Source organism: Balaenoptera borealis (assembly GCF_965194805.1).
Source record: "Balaenoptera borealis genome assembly, chromosome: 2".
In the NCBI taxonomy this organism is placed as follows: domain Eukaryota; kingdom Metazoa; phylum Chordata; class Mammalia; order Artiodactyla; family Balaenopteridae; genus Balaenoptera; species Balaenoptera borealis.
This window is the reverse complement of record NC_138867.1, coordinates 178,794,725-178,821,458: the sequence shown is the minus strand read 5'-3', so window position 1 is coordinate 178,821,458 and position 26,734 is coordinate 178,794,725. Positions and strand designations below refer to the sequence as shown.

Below are 26,734 nucleotides of genomic sequence, written 5' to 3'. Positions count from 1 at the left end.
TCTCCCTGTGCTATGCAGCTGCTTCCCACTAGCTATCTATTTTACGTTTGGTAGTGTATATATGTCCATGACACTCTCTCACTTTGTCACAGCTTACCCTTCCACCTCCCCATATCCTCAAGTCCATTCTCTAGTAGGTCTGCATCTTTATTCCCGTCTTGCCCCTAGTTTCTTCATGATCTTTTTTTTTTTTTCTTAGATTCCATATATATGTGTTAGCATACGGTATTTGTTTTTCTCTTTTTGACTTACTTCACTCTGTATGACAGACTCTAGGTCCATCCACCTCACTACAAATAACTCAATTTCGTTTCTTTTTATGGCTGAGTAATATTCCATTGTATATATGTGCCACATCCTCTTTATCCATTCATCTGTTGATGGATGCTTCGGTTGCTTCCATGTCCTGGCTATTGTAAATAGAGCTGCAATGAACATTTTGGTACATGACTCTTTTTGAATTATGGTTTTCTCAGGGTATATGCCCAGTAGTAGAGAAGCTATGTGAAGAAAATAATCAGAAATAATGGGGAAAACACATTGCCTGTTACTACAGTAGGCTCTTCATATCTTCCCCCTTTGACCTCTGATCTCTTTCAGATCTTGGGCATTTGTCCATGAGCAGTTAGGACACAAGGCATACTGGTCACCTTTGAGTGAAAGATCTGACTGGGACCAGTAGTTCTCAACCTTGGCCACCCACTAGAACCACCTGAGTGGTTTTTTAAATCCTCATGCTCAGACCACACCCAAGTCCAGTTAAATCAGAATATCTGGTGGTGAGACCCAGTGGTCAGTATTTTTAAGCTTCCCAGATGATTTCGATAAAAGCCAAGGTTGAGAAGCAGTGACAGGCATCCTCACACATAGCTGCATTCACAGATTGAAAAATAGAATTTACTATGGAGAATACGTAAGAGCTGTGGGAAACTTGTAAATTTTCAATATATTAAAGGGAAATTAGTCATTTTTGAGGATGCTGGGGCTACCAAAGATAAACTATAGAATTTCCATAGATGTAATGAAATTCAGTCAAGGAGTAATTATGACACCCAAAGGATCCTAGAATTCTCCCCCAGTCACATTAAACCATAAAGAGAAGCAATATCCAGGTGTTAAACTAGGAGAGGCATGAAGGTCATAAGAGCTACAAAAATGATGTGATGAGAGAGGTAGAATTTTCAGGTCTAGATGTTAATTTTGCTACATTTGCCAACCCACACTCCAAATGGATGACACGGGTACTAAGATTAGAACGTTTTGCTGAGGAACCTCCACATGGCCTTTTTGATGTCTCTGTTCCTCAGACTGTAGATGTAGGGGTTCAGCATGGGTGTGACCACAGTGTACACTACCGAGGCCACTGTGTCCTTCCTGGGAGATTGTGAGATGGCTGAGCTGAGGTACACACCAAGGCTGGTTCCATAAAATACACAAACAACTGCCAGGTGAGAACCACAGGTGGAGAAGGCTTTATACATTCGACCTGATGAGGGGACTCTCAGAATGGAAAAAAGAATTTTATAGTAAGAGAAAAAGATCCCTGAGAAAAGGAGAAAAGCAAAGGTGGCACCAAAAAAGTACAGGACTATGTTATTGGTGAAAGTGTCAGAACAGGCAAGCTTGAGGAGTTGAGAAGGGTCACAGAAGAAATTAGAAATTTCCACATTCTTAAAGCAGGCAACTTGTAACACAGTCAAATTGTGCACCTGGGAGTCCAAAAGGCTAACAAAAAATGACACCAAAACTAAGAAGCAACAGAGGCGTGGGTTCATGATGATCTGGTAGCGCAGTGGGTGACAGATGGCCACAAACCTGTCATAAGCCATTGCAGTCAGAAGCATACCATCCATACACACAAAAAGGATAAAAAAAGACATCTGTGCCAGGCAGGCTTCATAGGAGATGACTCTGCTATGAGTTTGGATGTTCACAATCATCTTGGGGACGGTGGTGGAGATGAAACTGATGTCAACCAAGGACAGGTTGGAGAGGAAGAAGTACATGGGGGTGTGAAGGTGGGGGTCAGAGGTAACAGCCAGGATGATGAGCAGATTCCCCAACACGGTGACCAGGTACAAGGACAGGAACAGGATAAAGAGCAAAGGCTGCAGTTCTGGATCATCTGAGAGGCCTGTGAGGAAGAATTCTGAGACACTTGTTACATTTCCAGTTCTGTGTAGCTTAGACACCTTTGGAAAAAGAAAAGACGGCTGGAAAAAAAAGGAAACAAGTAAATGGGCATGCGGCACTGTGTCCATATTTTGGATTCAAGCAATTCATTTCTAAGATCATACACCTCAGCACCTTCAGCAATATTTCTCAGTGTGACAAATTCTATCTGCTTCGAATTGTTTCCTCATTGGTTTCTGTGTTTTTCACCTCCGTCTATTCACTCTTTCTTTATAAAACTTCACTGAAAATTGAACGGGAACAAGAACATTAGAGGTAATACATTCATGATCTCAGTTAAATACAACCTACTTTAGAAATAATACAGAATGTGAAATTCCCTTCCCTCTTTATGAAAAAATATAATTCGAATTTAAGAAGTTAAGTCATAGATATATAAATCTTATTTTACTCAAATAAAATTCTAGATATTTCTTTTATTTAGAATATTTATAAATCTCTATGAAATGAGGGAGTGTGTCATCTGGATTCTAAATTAAAAATAAAGGTTCATAATCAGAAAATATTTTTATGTGATATTCAGAGTTTTATCATTGGTTTCTCTGTCTTCCCTCCTTCATGAAATAAGTAATTACTCAAATATCAGGGTTGTGTTTTAAAAGTTATTAAGTATATAATTCATATCTTTGACTTTGGTGGACTTCAAATTTTGATCAGTGTGGTTTATTTAAGTACACATGATCAATCATACAGCATTGGTGACTTGGAATGCGGTGTTAGTGTATAGAACATTGTCAATGATTAAACGGTAATAAAATTTAAGAAACCCTCTTGAAGTTTTTTATTTTATACAAGGTTATTTGTTTCAACCCAATACCATGTTGGTAAAATGTCTGATGTGTGAAACCACTTTACTTTTTGTGAACTCTATTCTGTGCTGTGATAGTAGTAGTAGGATAATACTACTTCATTGTTTTCCTTTTTTACAATTTATTGAAGTATGATTGACAAAATTGTATATATTTGGGTTGTGCAACATGAAGGTTTTTAAAAGATGTTCTAGATGATGATTTAATACACATAGATATTGGGAATGATTACCAAAATCAAGTTAATTAACATATCTGTCACCTCACATAGTTTCTACTTGTGTGTATGTGTAGTAACAGTTAAGCAGATCTCTCTTAGCAGATTTCAAGACTACAATACAGAATTATTAACAAGTCATCAGGCTGTATATTAGATCCTCAGAACTTATTCATTTTATAACTGAAAGTTTGTACCCTTTGACCAACATCTCCCCACTTTCTCTACCACCTCCTCCTCACAACTACAGTTCTAATCTATGGTTTTCAGAATTTGATTTTCTTAGCTTGCAAACATAAGTGAGATCATACAGTATTTGACTGTGTCTGGTGTATGTATTTCAATAAGCGTAATATTCTCCAGGTCCATCCATGTTGTCACAAATGGCAGGATTTCCTTCTTTTTATGGCTGAATAATATCCCTTTGTTAATATATACACACCACAGTTTCTTTCAAGAAAAAGAAGAGTACAAGAGTTCCCTTAAACTCCACATCCTCATCAACATTTGTTATCTTTTTTTTTTTTCAATAATAGCCATCCTAACAGATGTGAGGTGATATTTGATTTAGGTTTTGACTTATGTTTCCTGATACTAACTGATGTTGAGCACTTTTTCATATACCTGGTCTTGTTCTCATCATAAACCCTATTTATGGTTGAGGAGTTCAGCACCAGGGAAGGTCCCACAGCCAGGTCAGAACCCAGCCTTCTGATGTAGATGCAGCAGATTTTCATGTCAATTCTTCCTGATACAGGGATTGCAATTCCTTGTCTTCTCCTACCTGAAGGTAACTCAGTTTAATTATTTTGGCATGTCACACTATGATTTAATCTAGAATTATTCAAAATAAGTACTGTAAACACAGTTGGGCAGTTTCCTTATCTATGAAATTAATAATAATTTAACCTACCTAGTAGGAGTATTGGAAGAATTTTTTTTTAATTATTAATATTGCTTAGACCAATGGTTTTCATCTCCAGCTGTTTGGTAATTTACGTGTGCTTATTTTAAAATTCACAGGTACCCTGGTCTCAGCCTAGGACCTATTTCAGGATCTCTACATGTGCTTTTCTTGGTCACCCTGATGTCAAGCTGGACTTGATAAATACCGCTTAGAATATTGCCCAACACTTATAAAAAGTTCCATTAATATTACCTATTATTAGTCTCATCAATAACCAAAACCTATTTTTAAATATAAACATTTAATAATACTTCCTTCAGATCTCAGCTTTTATAGAGGTTTGAACATTTACTCATAAAAAGGAACTTTCTTGGTATCTAGCTCAATCTCGTTCCTCTATATAACTGTCCCCCAAAAGCAACCATTGTCATGAAGTTGATGGGTATATTTCCCTGTCAATGCTTCTGTAATGTCAATATTCATTTATGTATCTAAACTGCATTCTTAAAATCTTCCCTAAACAGAATACTACACATATTTCCTCTGAAATGTGCTTGTTTACCACAACTTTGTGGTTAAGTCTCTTCGTGAAGTATATACAGTTACTTCAAACATTTACCCAATGCACATTATTACGTAAGGGAAAACATCATTTACTTTATAAATTTATATTTATACATATAAATTAACAAATTTATATTTCACATATATTTAAAATGTAACAATATAATATAATGTATTTTCACTACCTATTAAATAAATATTTAATTTACATTACATATTTTATAGTATATTATTATTTATATCATTTTCTTCTTACAACAATCCTATGAAAATTCTGTACCTCGCTCATATGCTATCATACAAATGAGAATTTGTATATAATATGTGAGTGGTGGCTAGTTGTGCAATTTCTAAGAACTGATGCATGTTCAGTTTTACTAATGTTGTCTGTATTTGTTTCAATGCAAATATCATTTTCTATCAACCACATCACCACTTATTAAGGTATCATTTGAAAATATTCCTGAGGTCTATCTTATGACAATGTCATGATACCTGCACATGACATTTTCATCTTATATAGGAAATTGTTTCAACCTTAGATTTCAAAACTGGACTCCACAACATGACTATTTATAGAAAATCCTATAATCCATCATGTCAGTGCCATTCTGGCCCCTGTGAACTACTGGTGCATTCCTGTAATTCACAGATAGACTCACTGAACCAAAGAGGATGAATCAATTCTTCTACCTTCATTTCACTTTCTGGGCCAACAAACTAGGTTAGAAAAGAAATGCTATTTAGCTACAGTGGAGATGTCTGAGAACTGGTGTAGGAATAAGCAAATCGAGGATTGAGTCCTGGATTTTTCACCCCATGTATGTGGAGTGTGTATAAATTTCTCCTCCTCTCTATGCTTCTGTACCTTCCTGGAAAAAAAAAAAAAGAGTCTAATACCCAGCACTACACCATGTGTGGCACTTAAGGGATGTTTGTAACTTATAAATATTGGGTCATTTTTATAAAGAATGTCAATCATTATTGGGCTAGTATATTTATTAATTAAATATAATCCCCCAAATTTAATAATGTTTTATGGATTATATGGCAGAAAAGATCGAAGCCTTTCCTGTCTCAGAGCACTGGAGCATGGAATGATATGAAATCCTAAAATGTGTTTCAGCCCATGCATTAAGATGTGTAGTCCCCTCCTTTTCTGACTCTTTTTTCCCCATACTTATGAAAATTTCTGCAATGGCTTTTCAGTGATTGAATCCTGCATATGCTATTAAATGGAAAGAAAATATGTCCCTTAGAAAGTCCATGACATAGAGAGAAACAAGCACTATTTTATCTTGTCTCTATTCCTATGCGACATTCTGAAAAAGATGAAAACACCAGCATGAATGGTCCACTGTGTGGAAGCTATATTGCCCACACGGTTTATTCAACACTTAACTGTTTTCTCTTTTTTTTAATCCTTGTTGCCTCTTCTGTGCCAACGAGGTATAGGCTCTGGGGAATCAGAAATAAATGAGCCTCAGTCATTTCTCTTCATCTATGAAGAATGTACTTGTATAAAATAAAATAAAATGTCCTGTCAGGGATGTAGGGAAACCATAACATCAGACCAACAAATATTTAAATCTAATGACACGAGCAGTAGCTTTATCATTATTAGTAACAAAATATCAAAAATGTATTTTGCCCTTTCTTTATGCATCCATCACATAACTATTGCATAGAGGGTGACCATTATTTGTTTAGTCCTGATTCAGTGGGTTTGAATCAATGAGGAATCAACTCAGTTGACAATACTAAGTCTCATGGATTCTAAGAAATTGTCCCATAACACACTAAGAATTAGTGGAGCATACACGATTCAAAATTAAGTTTTGTTTTTGTTTTTGTTTTTTAAAACATCTTTATTGGACTATAATTGCTTTACAATGGTGTGTTTAGTTTCTGCCAGAGCCCCCGAATCAGCTGCTCCAAAAGTAAGTTTTTATTCTCTAAGTTCCATGCCCTAAATATCATTGTTTTCAGGCTTTCTGAAAGTTTTAAGCAGAGGTACAGCAGTCTAACGACAGACGCATCTCGGGTAGATTTTTTAAACTGTTTTCATTTTCCTGCATAGGAATGAACCCTAAGACTCTGATTTTATGTCTCCTTTCATGATTGAGTCAGACGATTATAAGTACAGAGGAGAAAGTGGACAGGTGATGTGAGATCCAGGAACAGGGTCAACAGAGAGATCCACCCTGAAATGTCAGCTGCCAATTATTTCTATGACTTCACCTGTGTTCGTAGACATCCTTCCTATAGTTGATGCAGCAAGTGCTATCTACTACCCTCCCCTGTGTCCTCCAGAAAACTCCAAATAGGAAGGGCAAAGTGAGCAGAGAATCTCTATGAGGACTGACAGGAAAGTAACATGACTGTTTGGGGTGGCAGGGGGAAAACTGCCCAGATGCCCTGTGTCTGGACTCAGTCTACCCAGAATGACTGACTTCAACACTTTCTAACTCATGACCTGGTACCTGCTACATAAAATGCTGTGCTTCTTTCCTCTTATTATAATAATACTTATGTGTGCACTTATAATTTGGGAGAAATTATGCAGATGTAATCAAACAAGAAACATAAAAGACACACCTCAGAGCCTGACACTTAGGAAGCCTTCAATAACATAACATAACATAACATAACATAACATAACATAACATAACATAACATAACATAACATAACATAATATAACATAACATAACTTAGGGGGAAGTTTACAGAGACCCATTTGCTGCTACAATGGGAGAGATGCCAGCCAGAACCAGAACCAGTGAGGGTGGAAGCAGATCTCTGAATGAGAGTTCTCACACCCCAACCAGAACAAAGAACGTAAGCTTCAAAAGGCTTTATTCCAAAACTGTTTGTATTCGTGCCCTCTCATCTTTCTATACCAAATATCACATCTGTCCTCTTGAGGAGGAAATCCCAACCAGAACCAAGAACATAAATGTCATAGGGCTCTAATATGAAATTTGTATACTGGTCCCCCCCCCCCATCTTTCTGTCCCAACTGCCGTGTTTGTCTTGTTGAGGAAAAAATCATGCTCCCAACACTCCCTTCATCCATCACTTTCTCCCTCAGCACTTACTGGGCTGGGCTGCATCTCTGCTGGAGCATGACCAAGGAGCACAGATTCACTGCCCCTCTCCTGCCTGCTGTGTGATGAAGTCTCAGGGTGTGCCCTCAGGACTGGCAGGAAGACAGACTCAGGCTGGGACCTTCTGATGCAGCTTCCTACAAAGGATGGAGACACAGGTGGGGAGTCACAATGTTAGAACTGGCCAATTAATGAGCTGAAGACACTGGCCAATTATTTACAATGATATGACCTTAGGGCTCAATGTCCAAAGCTCATAATTAGCCAGATGGTCCACATTGTCCCAATCTTTGGAGACTTGCTAATATTAATGGAACAGGAAAAGGATAAAAGTGAATGTCCTGGGAAGGATCTAGGTCCCTCTTCTCCTCAAGAGGAAATTCACCTGTACTCTTGCTTCTTACTTCTAACTTGCAGGATTCTAACATAAAACTCAGACATTTTTTTTTCTCAATTTAACCACTCAATGTGTGGTTTTGATATCTACAAATCCATTGTATCAATCATGAAATCTATGCAGCACTAGGTCTATACCAAGGATGTGATACTTTCCATTTTCACAGGTAATATTTGTCTCTAAGGATAACTTCTTATTTTCATTTCCTTACCCTTGCTCAGCTGGCATTAGATATGGTAGAGATTACTGGGTTGGACTTTTTTCTTTCCTTTTTTTTTGTGTGTGTGCTAATTTGAATGAATCTTCATGTCTAAGTTTTTTCTCTAAATGAATTACATTGGCATATTAGAAAACTATTGACTTTTACTAATTCTTTAATACCTGATACTTTAATTAAATATTTCAGTGGGCCTCCCTCCCAGAAGGTTGCAGTCAAGATCAGCCAGGGCTGCAGGCATCTCAAAACTGGATCAGCAGATGTCCACTTTCAAGCACACTCACGAGGCTGTTGGTAGGATTCACCTGTTCACAGAATATTGTCCAGAGAATTCTTTCAGTTCCTTGACACATGGCCTCCTGGTTGGGCAGTTGGTTTTTATCAATATAAGCCATCAAGAATGCAAGAGAGAGGCAGCAAGAAGAAAGCCAGATATTTTTTACTCTATTCTCAGCAGGGGCTTCCCAACCTTTCTTCCACATTCTCATTGTTGGAAGTGGGTCTCTATGTACATCTCACCCTCAATGGCAGTAAGATACACAAAGCAATGAAAACCAGGAGTTGGGATCAGTGAGAGTATCTCAGATACTGCCCACCACACAGGGCTCATCCTCTATAAAGTCTATGTGCTCCAAGCAATTCAAGACTCAGGCCCTGTTCATCTACTTTTCAGCATATCCCCAAATTAGTCACACCACCATGATCTCAACAAAAATTCCCTGGACACAAACTAGCATATGGGTAGAACTTTCTCTCCATTGGGTACTGCATTTGGTACGACAGACCCCACTCTACTGCTTCAGGTCATGCAGTCTCAAGTATACCCCCTTGTTTCTGATGCACGAGGAGAGCCCCTCCAACACCAGGCCAATCTACAGCTATTCCATGGTCAAACGTAGCAAATGTTCCCAGTGAACATGATTTCTTCTAAGTAGAGATGAATCAACTCACTCCAGAATATATATTTTCGTTAGATTTCATTGTGGTCTTAGATCTTGAAGACTTTAATAAATAAAATGTGGTTGGGCTCACCTGTTTTTTTCTACAGTATAAAGTGGGATGTAGGTGGAAAGTGGAGTGATGTAACCTTCTAAATCCTGTCCATGCAGCCTTCCTGACTCAGAGACCTCTTTCTGAGGAAGGCAGAGATTGGTTTGTCATTGATATGAAGAAAACTTTATACCAAAATCAAATTGGATATGGAGAGAAGGATGTTATTTACCTTGTGGGGATAAGTGACAGGGGGTATTTTTAGGGTAGAGCACATGGTGGATAGGTACATGTGGATATGAGAGGGAGAGACTATGTGTTGACATATTTAAAATAATTTGTCCACGGCAAAAATGTATTACTAAACTGCAGTTATTTCATAGAGAGTGAAATGAATAAGTTACTAGAGTCAACGACAAAGTTGAATTTATAGGAATTGGGATATTAAAACAAAAGGTACTTAGGTTGCTTCCATGTCCTGGCTATTGTAAATAGAGCTGCAATGAACATTGGGGTACATGACTCTTTTTGAATTATGGTTTTCTCAGGGTATATGCCCAGTAGTGGTATTGCTGGGTCATATGGTAGTTCTATTTTTAGTTTTTTAAGGAACCTCCATACTGTTCTCCATAGTGGCTGTATCAATTTACATACCCACTAACAGCGCAAGAGGGTTCCCTTTTCTCCACACCCTCTCCAGCATTTATTGTTTGTAGATTTTTTGATGATGGCCATTCTGATCAGTGTGAGATGATATCGCATTGTAGTTTTGATTTGCATTTCTCTAATGTTGAGCATTCTTTCATGTGTTTGTTGGCAATCTGTATATCTTCTTTGGAGAAATGTCTATTTAGGTCTTCTGCTCATTTTTGGATTGGGTTGTTTGTTTTTTTGATATTGAGCTACATGAGCTGCTTGTAAATTTTGGAGATTAATATTTTGTAAGTTGCTTCATTTGCAAGTATTTTCTCCCATTCTGAGGGTTGTCTTTTCATCTTGTTTATGGTTTCCTTTGCTGTGCAAAAGTTTTAAGTTTCATTAGATCCCATTTGTTTATTTTTGTTTTTATTTCCATTACTCTAGAAGGTGGGTCAAAAAGGATCTTGCTGCAATTTATGTCAAATAGTGTTCTGCCTATGTTTTCCTCTAAGAGTTTGATAGTGTCTGGCCTTACATTTACGTCTTTAATCCATTTTGAGTTTATTTTTGTGTATGGTGTTAGGGAGTGTTCTAATTTCATTCTTTTACGTGCAGCTGCCCAGTTTTCCCAGCACCACTTATTGAAGAGGCTGCCTTTTCTCCACTGTATATTCTGGCCTCCTTTTTCATAGATTAGGTGACCATAGGTGTGTGGGTTTATCTCTGGACTTTCTATCTGTTCCATTACCTATATTTTTGTTTTTGTGCCAGTACCATACTGTCTTGATTACCGTAGCTTTGTAGTATAGTCTGAAGTCAGGGAGCCTGATTCCTCCAGCTCCGTTTTTCTGTCTCAAATTGCTTTGGCAATTCGGGGTCTTTTGTGTTTCCATACAAATTGTGAAATTTTTTGGTTCTAATTCAGTGGAAAATACCATTGATAATTTGATAGGGATTGCATTGAATCTTTAGATTGCTTTGGGTAGTATAGTCACTTTCACAATATTGATTCTTCCAATCCAAGAACATGGTATATCTCTCCATCTGTTTGTGTCCTCTTTTATTTCTTTCATCAGTATCTTATTGTTTTCTGCGTACAAGTCTTTTGCCTCCTTAGTTAGGCTTATTCCTAGGTATTTTATTCTTTTTCTAGTGATGGTAAATGGGATTGTTTCCTTAATTTCTCTTTCTGATCTTTTGTTGTTAGTGTATAGGTCTGCAAGAGATTTCTGTGTATTAACTTTGTATCCTGCAACTTTACCAAATTCATTGATTAGCTCTGGTAGTTTTCTGGTAGAATCTTTAGGATCTTCTATGTATAGAATCATGTCATCTGCAAACAGTGACAGTTTTACTTCTTCTATTCCAAGTTGGATTCCTTCTATTTCTTTTTATTCTCTGATTTCCATGGCTAGAACTTCCAAAACTATGGTGAATAATAGTGGTGAGAGTGTGCACCCTTGTCTTGTTCCTGATCTTAGAGGAAATGCTTTCAATTTTTCACCATTGAGAATGATGTTTTCTGTGGGTTTGTCATATATAGCCTTTATTATGTTGAGGTAGTTCCCTCTATGCCCACTTTCTGGAGAGTTTTTAATCATAAATCGGTGATGAATTTTGTCAAAAGCTTTTTCTGCATCTATTGAGATAATCATATGGTTTTTATTCTTCAGTTTGTTAATATGGTGTATCACATTGATTGATTTGCCTATATTGAAGAATCCTTGCATCCCTGGTATAAATCCCACTTGATGATGGTGTATGATCCTTTTAATGTGCTGTTGGATTCTGTTTGTTGAGGATTTTTGCATCTATGTTAATCACTGATATTGGCCTGTAGTTCTCTTTTTGGTGATATCTCTGTCTGATTTTGGTGTCAGGGTGATGGTGGCCTCGTAGAAGGGCTTGGGAGTTTTCCTTCCTCTGCAATTTTTGGGAAGAGTTTGAGAAGGATAGGTGTTAGCTCTTCTCTAAATGTTTGATAGAATTCACCTCTGAGGCCACCTGGTCCTGGATTTTTGTTTGTTGGAAGATTTTTAATCACAGTTTCAATTTCATTACTTGTGACTGGTCTGTTCATATTTTCTATTTCTTCCTGGTTCAGTCTTGGGAGACTGTGTCTTTTTAAGAATTTGTTCATTTCTTCCAATTTGTCCATTTTATTGGCATACATTTGCTTGTAGTAGTCTCTTATGATCCTTTGTATTTCTGTGGTGTCAGTTGTAACTTCTCCTTTTTCATTTCTAATTTTACTGATTTGAGTCCTCTCCCTTTTTTCTTGATGAATCTAGCTAAAGTTTTATCAATTTTGTTTATCTTTCCAAAGAACCAGCATTTAGTTTCATTAATCTTTGCTACTGTGTTCTTTGTCTCTATTTCATTTATTTCTGCTGTGATCTTTATGACTTTTTTCCTTCTATTAACTTTGGGTTTTGTTTGTTCTTCTTTCTCTGGTTGCTTTAGGTGTAATGTTAGGTTATTTGAGATTTTTCTTGTTTCTTGAGGTAAGATTGTATTGCTATAAAGTTCCCTCTTAGAACTGCTTTTGTTGCATTCCATAGGTTTTGAGTGGTTGTGTTTTCATTGCCATTTGTCTCTAGGTTTTTTGTTTTTTGTTTTTTTTCTTCAGTGATCCATTGGTTGTTTAGTACCATATTGTTTACCCTCCATGTGTTTGTGTCTTTTTACAGTTTTTTTTTCTTGTAATCAATTTCTAATCTCATAGTGTTGTGGTCAGAAAAGACGCTTGATGTGATTTGAATTTTCTTAAATTTACTGAGGCTTGATTTGTGACCCAAGATGTGGTCTATCCTGGAGAATGTTCCATGTGCACTTGAGAAGAAAGTGTATTCTGCCACTTTCCAATGGAATGTCCTATAAATATCAAGTAATTCTATCTAGTCTAATGTGTCATTTAGGGCTTGTGTTTCCTTATTAATTTTCTGTCTGGATGATCTGTCCATTGTTGTAAGTGGGGTTTTAAAGTCTCCCACTATTATTGTGTTCTTGTTGATTTCCCCTTTTATGGCTGTTAGCATTTGCTTTATGTATTGACATGCTTCTATTTTGTGTTCATAAATATTTAAAATTGTTGTATCTTCTTGGATTGATCTCTTGATCATTATGTTGTGTCCTTTCTTGTCTCTTGTATCAGTCTTTATTTTAAAGCCTATTTTGTCAGATATGAGTTTTGCTACTCTAGCTTTATTTTGATTTCCATTTGCATGGAATATATTTTTCCTTCCCATGACATCCAGTCTGTATATGTCCCTAGGTCTGAAGTGGGTCTCTTGTAGACAGCATATGTAAGGGCCTTGTTTTTGTATCCATTCAGCCAGTCTATGTCTTTTGGATGGCACATTTAATCCATTTATATTTAAGGTAATTATTGATATGTATGTTCCTGTTGCCATCTTCTTAAATGTTTTGGGTCTGTTTTTGTAGGTCTTTTTTCTTCCTTTCCTCTTCTATTCTCTTCTCTTGTGTTTCTTGCCTAGAGAATTTACTTTGCCAATTGTTGTAAAGCTGGTTTGGTGGTGCTGAATTCTCTTAGCTTTTGCTTGTCTGTAAATCTTTTGATTTCTCTGTCGAATCTGAATAAGAACCTTGCTGGGTAGAGTATTCTTGGTTATAGATTTTTCCCTTTCATCACTTTAAATATATCCAGCCACTCCCTTCTGACCTGCAGCATTTTTGCTGAAAAGTCAGCTGATAACTTTATGGGGATTCCCTTGTATGTTTTTTGTTGTCGTTCCCTTGCTGCTTTTAATATTTTTTCTTTGTATTTAATTTTTGCTAGTTTGATTAATATGTGTCTCAGTGCATAGAGAATGGACTTGAGGACACAGAGAATGGGAAAGGTAAGCTGGGATGAAATGAGAGAGTGGAATGGACATATATACACTATCAAATGTAAAATAGAGAGCTAGTGAGAAGCAGCTGCATGGCACAGGGAGATCAGCTTGGTGCTTTGTGACCACCTAGAGGGGTGGGATAGGGAGGGTGGGAGGGAGAAGCAAGAAGGAGGAGATATGGGGATATATATATATATATATATATATATATATATATATATATATATATATATATATAGCTGATTCACTTTGTTATAAAGCAGAAACTAACAGACCATTGTAAAGCAATTATACTCCAATAAAGATGTTAAAAAATCAATATGTGCCTCAGTGTGTTTCCTCTTGGGTTTATCTTGTATGGGACTCTCTGCGCTTCCTGGTCTTGGGTGACTATTTTCTTTCCCATGTTAGGGAAATTTTTGCCTATGATCTCTTCAAATATTTTCTCAGACCCTTTCTCTTTTTCTTCTTGTTCTGTGACCCCTATAATTCGAATGTTGCTGTGTTTAATGTTGCTCCAGATGTCTCTGAGACTGTCTTCATTTCTTTTCATTCTTTTTTCTTTATTCTGCTCCTTGGCAGTTATTTCAACCATTCTGTCTTCCAGTTCACGTATCTTTTCTTCTGCCTCAATTATTCTGCTATTGATTCCTTCTAGTGTATTTTTCATTTCAGTTATTGTCTTATTCATCTCTTTTTGTTTGTTATTTATTTCTTCTAGGTCTTTTTAAAACTTTTCTTGTGTCTTCTCGTTCTGTGCCTCCATTCTATTTTTGAGATCTTGGGTCATCTTTCCTGTCATTACTCTGAATTCTTTTTCAGTTAGATTGCTTATCTCCTCTTCATTTAGTTGTTCTTATAGTATTTTATCTTGCTCCTTCATCTGCAACGTATTTTTTTGTCATCTCTTTTTGTCAAAGTTACTGTGTTTTTTGGTCTCCTTTCTGCATGCTGCAGGATTGCAGTTCTTCTTGCTTCTGGTGTCTGCCCCTTGTGGGTGAGGTTCGTCCAGAGGCTTCTGCCATTATCCCCTTGATAGGACATTTGGTTGGTGTTGTGATCAGAGCCTGCCCTAGATACTGAGCAAGGCCTCCCCTTTGCTACGTGGTTGTCACTGCCCTGTCAGGCTCAGGGTCTGCTCCCTAGTTGTTGGAGTAGAGACCCCCAGATCTGTTTCTTAGCTGTGTTTCTGATCTGCAGTGTGAGGTAGCCAGGATTGGAGCACTCCCATTGGGAGGGAAGACACTTAGTTTTCCTCCTTTGGAGATGTTCACCTGTGAATGTGCTCTGTTGTGTCCCCTTTCACCTGTTGTGTGGGCTCACAAAATATACTGTTGTTGGCACTGTTCTCAGTCCCACCTTAACTGTGGGTATGCTGGCAATTTGTCCTGGTGACTCTCAGGCATTTTTTTCACCTGGCCACTGGTGCAGATCCACTGAGGTCAGGTCCCAGGACTGCAGTAGTTGTGCACCTGGACCCACTGTGGGAGCTATGGTGGCAGCTCAGACTCTGGCCTGGCCCAACTCCCATGTATATGTGCCCACAAATCCCACAGCTGCTAAAGCCAGACCCATCCCAGCTGCAACAGCACGTGTTGTCCTTTTGGATGTTTTGCAGGTGCTGAATTAAGGAAGCCATCAGCAGAGGTGTAACTCTGCAGTTCACACAGCCACGAGGAGAGATTCACCTCTTCTTCCTTAGTCACATAGCCCCTGGCTCTCAGCTGTGGTTTCAGCCCCTCCTCTGGGCAAATTTCCTAGTGGGGGGAGCTTTCTGCAACCTCCCAAGACGGCAGGGCAGGTTGCAACACCCACTGGTGGATTTCCTAGTAGTGAGAATTTCTGCATGCTCCCAGGATGGCGGGGCAGATCCTGGCACCTACTCACAGATTTCCTAGTTGGGGGAGTTATCTGCACCTCCCAGGACAGTGGGGGCAGGTCCTGGCACCCACCGGCAGATTTCTCAGTAGCAAGAGCTATCTGCACCCTCCCGGGACAGTGGGGAATGTCCCAGTACCCACTGGCAGATTTTCTAGTAGTGAGAGGTTTCTGAGCATTCCCAGGACAATGGGAGCAAGTCCTGGCACCTGCTGATGGATTTCCTAGTGGGATGAGTTATCCACGCCCTCCAGGGACAGCAGGGGGTTTCAGCACGCACTGACAGATGTCCTGGTTGTGGAAGCTATCCGCACCCTCCTGGGACAGCAGGGCAGGTACCGGCACTCACTGGCAGATTTCCTAGTAGCAAGAGCAGGGGCGGGTCCTGGGGTCTGCTGGCAGAATTGTTAGTGGCTGGATCTGCATGTGCCCTTCCGAGTCAGTGGGGACAGGTCCTGTGACCCGCTGGCATAATTTCAAGTTTTGGGAGCTGTCTGCTTCCTTCCAGGTCAGCAGGGGCAGGGTCTGGCATCTGCCTGAGGGTCTGGAAGAGGTGGCCAGTGCCTGCCTCAAGAGTCCAAGATGGCAGCAGTGACTTGTACCCGCCCCTAGAGCTCCTCTAGGTGGTGTCCTGTTGCCTGGGAGCTCTCACAGAGATAGAAGTTCTTATGGTTGTCCCACCCCTTTCCTTGTGCACCTCCTAATAGTGGTGTCTTGCATCTCTGGCAGGCCCAGGCTTCTTCCTAGTACACACTCAGTTGTCACAGCCTGACCTCTTCAGGCTGTTTCTGTACCTAAGCCTGGTCCTCTCCCTGGGACTGAGCTTCAGAGTCTGAGCTGCAGCACCCAACCTCACCCTCACTGACAGAGGAGTCTCTCAGGATGGGGAACACAGGATGGCTGTGCCAACCCCCTGTGCAGGTTATTCTTTGTTTTGGCTTCCACAAATTGGTTGCTGTTCTCGCCTTTTAGACTCCAAAACTCCCCTTCTGTCCAGTCTAATTTCTCCACTGGTGAGGAGCCTTCCCAAGGTGCAGGAAATTTTTCTCCTTCACAGCTCCCTCCCCAGGGCACAGGCCCCATGCTGATTCTTTCTTTTTCTTATTCCCTTTGTCCTACCTGGTTACGTGGACGTTTTCTTGTCTTTTCGGACATCTGAGGTCTTCTGTCGGTGCTCAGTAGCTGTTCTGTGTGAATCATTGCACTTGTAGATGTATTTTCAATGTTTCTGTGGAGGGCAGTGAACTCTGCTTCATACTCCTCCGCCATCTTGGTCGCATCTCTCTCCATTCATTATTGATGGACACATTGGTTGTTTTTATCTTTTGGCTGTTGTGATTAATGCTGCTATGAATATTGGTGTGCAAGAATTTGTCTGAATTCCTGCTTTCAATTCTTTGGGGCATATACCTAGGCAGAATTGATGAATCTTGAAAGTCTACCTTTAAAAGCATGCCAAATGATCAGACATTTGAGTAAACACTGTCCCAGGACATCGAAGAACAAATCCTGGAAAGTCCCAGTGACCCCTATTCTTCACTTTAGTAGTCTTGAAGAGGTAAAGCATTAGGATGTCAAATCAGTGAATCTGGAAATTTTTGATAGGCATTTTGCACCTTGGTGTGTCATAAGTTAATTGCTCAAATCTTTACTGAATGATTTAGGCCAGGTATTGGTTGATCATGCACCCTGCAATCGTCTCCCTCACCCTGTCTTTAAAAACCTTTCCCTGAAGGCCAGCAGGGAGGTCTGGGTCTTTTGAGCATTAGCTGCCTATACTGTGTGCTTGGTCTTGAAGTAAACGCTGCACTCTCTTTCACCACCACTTGAGGTCAGTAGATTGGCTTTACTGAATGCAGGAAAGAGGACCCAAGTTTTGTTCAGTAGCAGGATGGCCACCCTGAACATCCCTCCCTCCAGCATGCAGAACCTTTTGGAAATATAAATTGGTGTCAGGCAGGGGCTAAGTTGGACAGTGTATGAGACAGATGGACCATCTGTTTCCTGTCTCTCCCCCAGAGTTTGATCTCTTAGGACTGGGCAGAGAGAAGAGAGAATTGAATATCTTGAATTGTGGAGATTGTATCTTTCTCTGAGTCAATGCCCTCAAAATGGCAGGACCTTCAATTGGGATAATTGATGCCTGTTGGGACAAGAATAAAGCCAAGGCCTGTGGTCTTGGAGACAATTGCAGAGACACTGGCAGGGATGAAATGCAAATTCAGATGAGACACAGGTGAGGCCATAATGCTCAGAAACATGGAATGCCATCTGTTTCATGGATAGAAAATAAGGACAGTGTAATTGGGTGACTGCCTTGCAGAAGAGGTGAACAGTTTACCAACTTATTTCTTTCTCTCTGTCTCATTTTACATCTTACCAATTTAAGAGCTTTGCAGGAACACTGCGATTCTCCATGTAGCTCCCTCGGTAAAACCATATAAATTCAAATTGTGGCAGCTTTAAAATATGGCTCCCAAATTCTTTGATATTCCTCTCATGAGACTGGAGCCCATGTCCCCTGTCTTGACTCAATCAACTCGTAATGCTAAGTATGAGTTGTAGTTGAAACTACTTACTATCTCTGAAAACTTTAAGTTATCCAGCCTATTGAAATGTCAGTTTCCTAATTTTAAAATGGGGCCAATAATAATTACAATTTTCCATAACTTTTTAAAAATCAAGAATCAAATATCCCAGCTATTTATTTTCACATGCTACCACACTGAATGGCACAGGTATAGATCCCTTTTTTTTTTTATCTCTGTCAACTCTATACAACTTAATTTTGATTTCATGCAAGCCGTTTCTCCAGGGACTAGGGGTGGGGAAAATGGGGGGGGGCTATTAGTAAAAGGGTACAAACTTCCAGTTAGAAGATGAATAAATTCTGGAGATCTAACTACAGTCAGCATGGTGACTATAGTTAACAATACTACATTATACACATGAAAGTTGCTAAGAGAGTAGATCTTAAATGTTCTCACCACATATTAAAAAAAGTTAATTATGTGAGGTGATGGAGGTGTTAACTAACCCTATTGTGGTAATCATTTTTGAGATATATGCATGTAGTAAATCATCACATTGTACACCTTAAACTTACACGATAAGTCAATTATATCTTGACCAAGCCAGAAAAAATAATTTTTAAACTGATTATAACTCAGGTAAAAGGAGGAATTGTCATAGTATTTTTTATTCTGGCAAGAGCAATGTCTCCAAAATACAAATTTGACCAAATCACTCCACCACCACGTGGATCAACAAGTCACATCACTGGCTTCCAGTGGCTCTTGAGAGGGAAGTCAATTTAGTTACCATGGCCCATAGGGTCCCACATGAAATTCAGGCTCTTCACTCAGAACAGAATGCTTTTTCATTTTTCTGGAATGCGTTTTCATTCTTTCCACCACTAACTCCACTCATACTCATCATTTACTTCTATACTGTGCCTGACTCTCCCATCACCCACTTCCTAGTCACCTGCAGTTTTCCTTTCTTGCACGTATTGCAGTTGAAATATTATAGTACTTTAAGGATTTCTTAAATTCATATATTCCCCCTCCATCATCCCAAATATAAACTTCATGTAGCCAGAGACATCTCTTTTTGTTCACCATCATATTCCCGTGATCTTGCAAATTAGGTGCTCAATAAATATTCACTACTAATAAATGAAATGAGGCTTAAAGCTGTCAAATAAAATACAAAAGAAAATAATTGATAACTAATATCATGAGTAGAGCTGTAAAATATGATATAAAATATTAAATACATTTGTCTGTATTGTCAAAGTAAAAATTGCACCAGAAAAAGTAAAATAGCAAAGAAGATTTTCTTTAAGACTACTGCAGGGCTTCCCAGGTGGCGCAGTGGTTGAGAATCCGCCTGCCAATGGAGGGGACACGGGTTCGAGCCCTGGTCTGGGAAGATCCCACATGCCACGGAGCAACTAAGCCCGTGCGCCACAACTACTGAGCCTGTGCTTTAGAGCCCATGAGCCACAACTACTGGAGCCCATGTGCCACAATTACTGAAGCCCGTGCGCCTAGAGCCCATGCTCCACAACAAGAGAAGCCACCGCAATGAGAAGCCCACGCACCGCAGCTAGAGAAAGCCCACGCAGCAACGAAGACCCAACACAGCCAAAAATAAATAAATAAATAAAATTAAAAAAAAAAAAAAAAAGACTACTGCCAAAGAGGAGAGAGCCTGAACTGAACTCTGCTGGAATATAAGGCAGGAGGGGTTTTGGTGCTGAGTGAACTAGTGCAAAAGTACTGGAGGATGTTGGTGGGGAAAGTTGATCAATGGGATGTGTCAAGCACATGGAGTTATTCCTCAATTTGCAAATGTTTTTCTCTATCATTAAGCAATCTGTATTTGCTAATTGATGCCCATAGAAGTTAGGCTCTTACCCTCCTACAGACACTGGGAAATAGGGGTGCTATCTTCTTTTATGTTTACATTTTAAAAAGATGGGTCCCAAGTCATTGAGAGAGGCATTTCTTTGGTTGTAAAACTGGCAAGAGGATGGGAGAAAATGTACATATATGTCAAAAGGCAGAGAAAAAATTTACAGCTGCAAGTTTTCTAAATTAAATGTTCTAAGAAAAGAGAAGTCAGGGGTCTAAGATCAGGAAGAAACCTGTCTAAAATTTACTCAAGCTGAGGGGAACATTGAGGCAGTCTTGGTCAGTATATTAAAGAACAATACACCATGGGCCACCCATGCTTATTGCAGGAATTTAAATATGCTTCAACTTTAGGAGGTGTATTTACATGAATTTATTGCATAAATATATCAAAATAAAAGATGGCAAGTTTGATAGGAATCAAAATGTATTTGTTAATTTTTTTTTTTTTTTTTGCAAAACACGTTTTTTTAAACATCTTTATTGGAGCATAATTGCTTTACAATGTTGTGTTAGTTGCTGCTGTATAACAAAATGAATCAGCTATATGTATACATATATCCCCATATCTCCTCCCTCTTGCGTCTCCCTCCCACCCTCCCTAATCCACCCCTCTAGGTGGACACAAAGCACCGAGTTGATCTCCCTGTGCTATGCGGCTGCTTCCCACTAGCTATCTATTTTACATTTGGTAGTGTATATATGTCCATGCCAGTCTCTCATTTCGTCCCAGCTTACCCTTCCCCCTCCAGTTATTGTTGCAAATGGTAATGTGTATATGTATGTGTATGTGTGTGGGGGGGATGTGCAGGCTCTCAAGCTAGAAAAATAAAGATATATCTTTAAAATAATAAACAATCTTGATTTTTAAATGAGAGGTAATGTTCAATTGAACGTGGAAGCATTAAGAAATGGCAATTAATGAACATCATATAGCAAATATTACTGCTATAAAGCACAGTATTTAATATTGTTTTGATAATTCAAACAAATGCATGAGATGAAAAAGAAAGGGGGCATAAGCATTAAGTCAAAAAACAAATGTATTATCATTTGTAGATCAGATTTTGGAAGCAGAGAGCTCTCAAATCTCTGAAGATCTAGGCTTGTGACGGTCTTTCATCATCCATTCCAACATATCCCCTAGGGCAGTTATTTTCTAATTGTAGCCACACATAGAATCCACCTGAATGTCTTATTAAACACAGATTGCTGGGCCTGACCCTGAAATTTCTGACTTAGTAGATCTGGGATGAAGGCCAAAATGTGCATGTCTAACAAGCTCCCAGGTGATGTTGAAGCTGCGGGTCTGCAGACAACCCTAGGAGAAACACTGTTCTTGTTTGTGTCCCTAGGACACTGTTTAATAAAAAGTTTTCCCTCCAAGGCTTACATCTCCTCTCTTCTATCCCACCCCCAGCCTTTACTAGGATGCACTGGCTCTTTCAGATGGCATTAAGGAAAACCCTGGCTGCCTTGGCTCTTTTCCCACTGTGGCTTTTCCTCCAGAAAGTACAGGGAGATTATCCAAGAAGGGAATTCATACCATATCTCTGGGAAGCCCAAGATGCTTTGCCTTGGGGACACTGAAAGCTTATTTCAAAAGTTTCCAGGACTTCACTGGCTGAATTCTCAGATTGCCTCATTAAATAAATTGTTCTGTTGTCATTATACTCTTTAAACAATTAAGCTCCCTTGGGGTAGAAGGAGAATAACAGAAAAGAAACTTTCTGCCATTGCTGTTTCCCTGAAGATAGCTGTGAAGAAAGGCAAATTTCTTTCTTCCATTTATCCCTTCTTTACCTGGTATGCTCAAACATTTGCAGTCCAGATCATTCCCCTGGAGTTTACAAAGGCTTCTTTATGAAGAAGTCTGCCAGGTCTCCTTAATATATTGCCATAATTCTTGCTTCTCCTTCACAGGATTTAATTTCAAAGTTAGAAGTTTCTCCCTGAGCGATGTGTTAGTGTTACAAGTTGCCCTGTAGACTTGACTCTGGAAATCCTATTGTAACAAAAATAAAATGCATGAGAAAGGTCCCTATTTCAAGAAAGGGAATGCAGCCGTTAGTGATATTGCTACTGGAAAATCATGCATTTTGAAGAATGGAAATATCCCTTAGAATGTATTTGGCACATGAGATCACCGCAGACCTCAGGGAAGGCAATTGTGATGGAGGTAGAAAGTCTCCAGATGAGTTGGTTGAGGAGAGAATGAGCAGTGTGGAAATGGAAGTAGCAAGAATAGACCAAATTCTTTAAAAGTTTGGAGCAATACCCAAAGGGGAGTATGGGCCTTTGAGTGAGTTTTATTTTAATTGAAAGAAATGGGAATGTGGAACATTGGATATTATAACATTGCATGCGGACACTGGAATATAAAGGATTAAGAAAGGAAGTGATAGTGTAAGTTCTCCCCAAAAGTTAGAAAGTGATAGAATCCAAAACTCAGGTGAAGGTTTTAAAGATGCAGTCATTAATAAAATAACTGTACAAATAATTATGTAATTACAATGGTGGCTCATGTTGTGATGGATGGTGTAGAGAAGAAATGGGGCCATTAATTTTCTACAATGTGGGAGTGAAGGCCATGGTACTTAGACCATGAGAAGCAACTACTGAAGGAACGAAAGGATAGATCCATTAAGAGTGGTCACTATTGAGCATTCAAAAATTGTAGGCAAATATATATAGATCCCCGGCTTTAACCAATGGACACTCAGGACCCTTGGTGTTCCCTAGGTGATGAAAATTAAGGCATTCCAGCAAATTAGGGCTCAGGGTTTCCCTTGGAACCACTGATACCAAACCTCAGTAGAGATGGAGCCTGCCATAGAAACAGACTAGCAGTATACTGGGCTTTCTCAATCTTAGCACTATGGCATTTGGGGCCAGATAATTCTTTGTTTGGGGGACTATCCTGTGCCTTGCAGCATTCCTGGTCTTTACTCACCAGATACCAGGAACACACACACACCACACTACCACCCACTGTGACATCCAAAAATGTCTCCAGACACTGACAAATGTCACCTGGTGGGTAAAATCGCCCCTGGTTGAGAACCACTGCTGTATACACTGGCCTATTTAAGAGTCTTATCTTGCCAGAGGCAACAGACATGTATCACTAGACTCTCAACTCCACATTTACAGTCTCTCAACAGGAGTGTAATACCCTATTCCTAAATTGGATTCCAGGTATGGAATTACAGGAGCTTTGAGAACCTTCACAAAATATAGTCACAATTATATGTGCTTGCATCATTCATTATGGAAGTTCTGGTCAATATGCTTCATCAGATTCTCAGAGTATTAGTGACTTAGAACCACTGCTATTAAGTTTTACTCAGGATAATGTGTCCAAAATTTTGAGAAAAATAATTTATCTGAAGATTCAGGCAGTGTCACAGGTCCCTTGGTTCCTAAACCTTTGTACACATAATTTTCACCAAATACTCCAATGTCACAATTCTTGGAGCACACAAGGGACATTCCTGCCTCGAGCCGTTTGTTCCTGTTGTTTGATCTACCTGTACTTCCCTTCCTTAATATCCACCTCGTTCCCTTTCTCACATCCATCATGATTTAGTTCAAATCTCCATTTCTCAATTTCGGAATCACCCAATTTAAAATTGTAACCTCCCAAATCTTCTCTATCCCCCTTAGTATATTTTTCCTTAAAGCTTTCATTGTTCACTTCTTGACTAATTTCACTAGAATGTAAACTCCATGTGGGCCATGATATTTGTTTGATTTGCTCACATGTATCCTGAGCAGCAGTTAAGAGTACCTAGATATACAGGCACTTGGTTTTGTTTTGTTTTTTCTGCTTATATTTCTACCTTAAGAATTGGTCTCTCTCTTCAATGACAGAAAATTCTTAGACATTACTCTTGAAATGTTTCTATGTCATTCTCATCCTTTTTTCTTCTGGGAAACCTATTAGACACATTATCTATTGCATCTCTTGATGTACCTTCCAGGTCTCATAACTGTTCTATCATGTTTTATATCTTTGTATTTCTGTCTTCAAATGAATAATTTTCTCTTCAACCTTGTAACTCTAGAGTTTGCAAAGAAAAAAGATTCTATTTTTTAATTTCAATAATCATCTTTAAAGTTTAAAATTCCTAATTTATTCTGTTCATATCTTCCTATTTTTGCTTCATTTTTACAATGTTTCATCTTTTTCACTTAAAAAAAAAGCTGGAATTCAAATTACAAGAAATACATTTGCTGTTCACAATGGAATTTAACTAGAAACCAATAACTGAAAGACAATAGGACAATTTCCAAACACATGGAAAGTAACCAGCACCCTTCTAAATAATTCATGTGTCAAAAAGGAAGTCTGAAAGGAAAATTTTAAAATACACAGAATTAAATGAAAATAAAATTATAACATATCAAAATATGTGGAATGCAACCAAAGCAGTGTCAACATGGATATTTATAGCACTAAATGTTTTCACTAGAAGACACATCTCAAGTCAATGATCTAAACTCCCATCTCAAAAAAAAAAAAAAAAAACCTAGAAAAAAGAAGAGCAAAAAACCAAAAACAAGCAGAAGGAAGGGAATAAATAAGAGCAGAAATCAACAAAATTGAAAACAGGAAAACAGAGAAACTCAATGAAAGAAAAAGCTGTTTTTTTTTGAAAAAAATCAATAACACACAACCACAATTAGATAACCTGAATAGTCCTACAACCATTAAAGGCATTGAATTAGTAATTTTAAAACTCCCCCACAAAGAAATCTCCAGCCCTAGATAATTTCACTGGAAAAATTTGCCAAATATTTAAAGAAGATTAGCACCAATTTTACACAATCCATAAAAGGAGAGGGAACACTTTCCAACTCACTTTGTGAAGGCAGTAATGCCTTGATATAAAAACCAGTCACAGGACTTCCCTGGTGGCGCAATGGTTAAGAATCTGCCTGCCAATGCAGGGGACACAGGTTCGATCCCTGGTATGGGAAGATCCCACGTGCCATGGAGCAACTAAGCCCCTGTGCCACAACTACTGAGCCTGCGCTCTAGAGCCCACGAGCCACAACTACAGAGCCTGTGTGCACAACTACTGAAACCTGTGCACCTAGAGCCCATGTTGTGCAACAAAGAGAAGCCACTGCAGTGAGAAGCACACACACTGCAACGAAGAGCAGCTCCCGCTCACTGCAACTAGAGAAAGCCCACGCAGCAACAAAGACCCAAAGTAGCCAAAAATAAATAAATAAAATAAATTTTAAAAATAAATATAAAAACCAGTCAGGGACTTCCCTGGCAGTCCAGTGGTTAAGACCCTGCACTTCCAATGCAGGGGCTGTGGGTTCAATCCCTGGTCAGGGAACTAAGATCCGACATGATGCGTGGCGCGGCCAAATTAAAAAAAAAAAAAAAGTCAAAGAAAGGACAAAAAAGAAAACTATAGACCAATATATTTCATGAACTTAGACACAAAAATCCTCAACAAAATGTTAATAAGCTGAATCCAGCAATATGTAAAAGGAATTCCACATCACAACTGGAGACACATTCCAGATGTGCAAGTTTGGTCCATTACATGAAAATCAATGGAATCCATCATATCAACAGGCTATGGTCATAGATAAGCAACAAGGATTTACTGTACAGCACAGTGAACTATATTCAATACCTTGTAATAACCTATATACGGATAACTGAATCATTATGCTATATACCTGAAACTATCACAACATTGGAAATCAACTATACTTAAAAAAAAAAAAAAACCAAAAACCAACCAACCAAACAAAAAAACAGGCCATGGTCATATCAATTGGTGCAGAAAAGACATGACAAACCCCAAAACCTATTCATGATATTCAGGGCTTTTTGTTTTTTTTTTACATCTCTGCAAACTAGGAAGAGGGTAACTTAATTTGATGAAGAGCATCTCCAAATAATCTATCACTAACATCTCAGCAATGAAAACAAACACGGCCACACACAAGAACTTGGATGAATCTGAAGGGATTATGCTGAGCGACAAGTCTATCTCAGAAGGTTATATAATGTATGATTCCATTCATATAACATTCTTGAAGTAAAATTATAGAAATGAAGAACAGATCAGCGGTTGTCAGGGCTAGTGACAGAGAGGTTTGGCTGTGACTTCAAAGAAGTAGCCTAAGAGAGAGTTCTTTTGTGGTAATGGAACAGTTCTGTATCTTGATTGTGGTTAGTGGTTCCATTAATCTACACAAGTGCTAAAACTGCAAACACACACACACACACACACATGTATTTAAAATTGGTGAAATCTGAATAAGTTCTGTGGATTTCCACTGGAGGAAACTGGGTGATGAATACATGGGACTTCCATATGCATTTTTTTTTTACAAAAATATGAACTTGTAATTATTTCATAATAAAGAGTTTAACACACACACACACACACACACACACACACACACACACACAACCAAACTAAGGACCAGAAAGCTTAAATGACTTTTTTCGAAGGTCACAGAGGTAGAGTTGAAAAGTGAAGACTAGAAATCAGGTGTCTTGATTCC

At 38.8% G+C, this 26,734-nt stretch overlaps 1 protein-coding gene across 1 annotated transcript; it reads right to left on the bottom strand.

The window, feature by feature from the left end:
- Positions 1–168: 168 nt before the first annotated feature.
- LOC309624177 (olfactory receptor 7E178-like) lies at positions 169–14,030 on the bottom strand. The gene is made up of 2 exons (XM_082381971.1): positions 7,790–14,030; positions 169–2,213 (listed from the first exon to the last, which is right to left on the bottom strand). The coding sequence occupies exons 1-2, from the start codon at positions 7,802–7,804 to the stop codon at positions 1,251–1,253; spliced, it is 978 nt and encodes a 325-aa protein (XP_082238097.1). The 5' UTR covers positions 7,805–14,030; the 3' UTR covers positions 169–1,250.
- Positions 14,031–26,734: the final 12,704 nt, after the last annotated feature.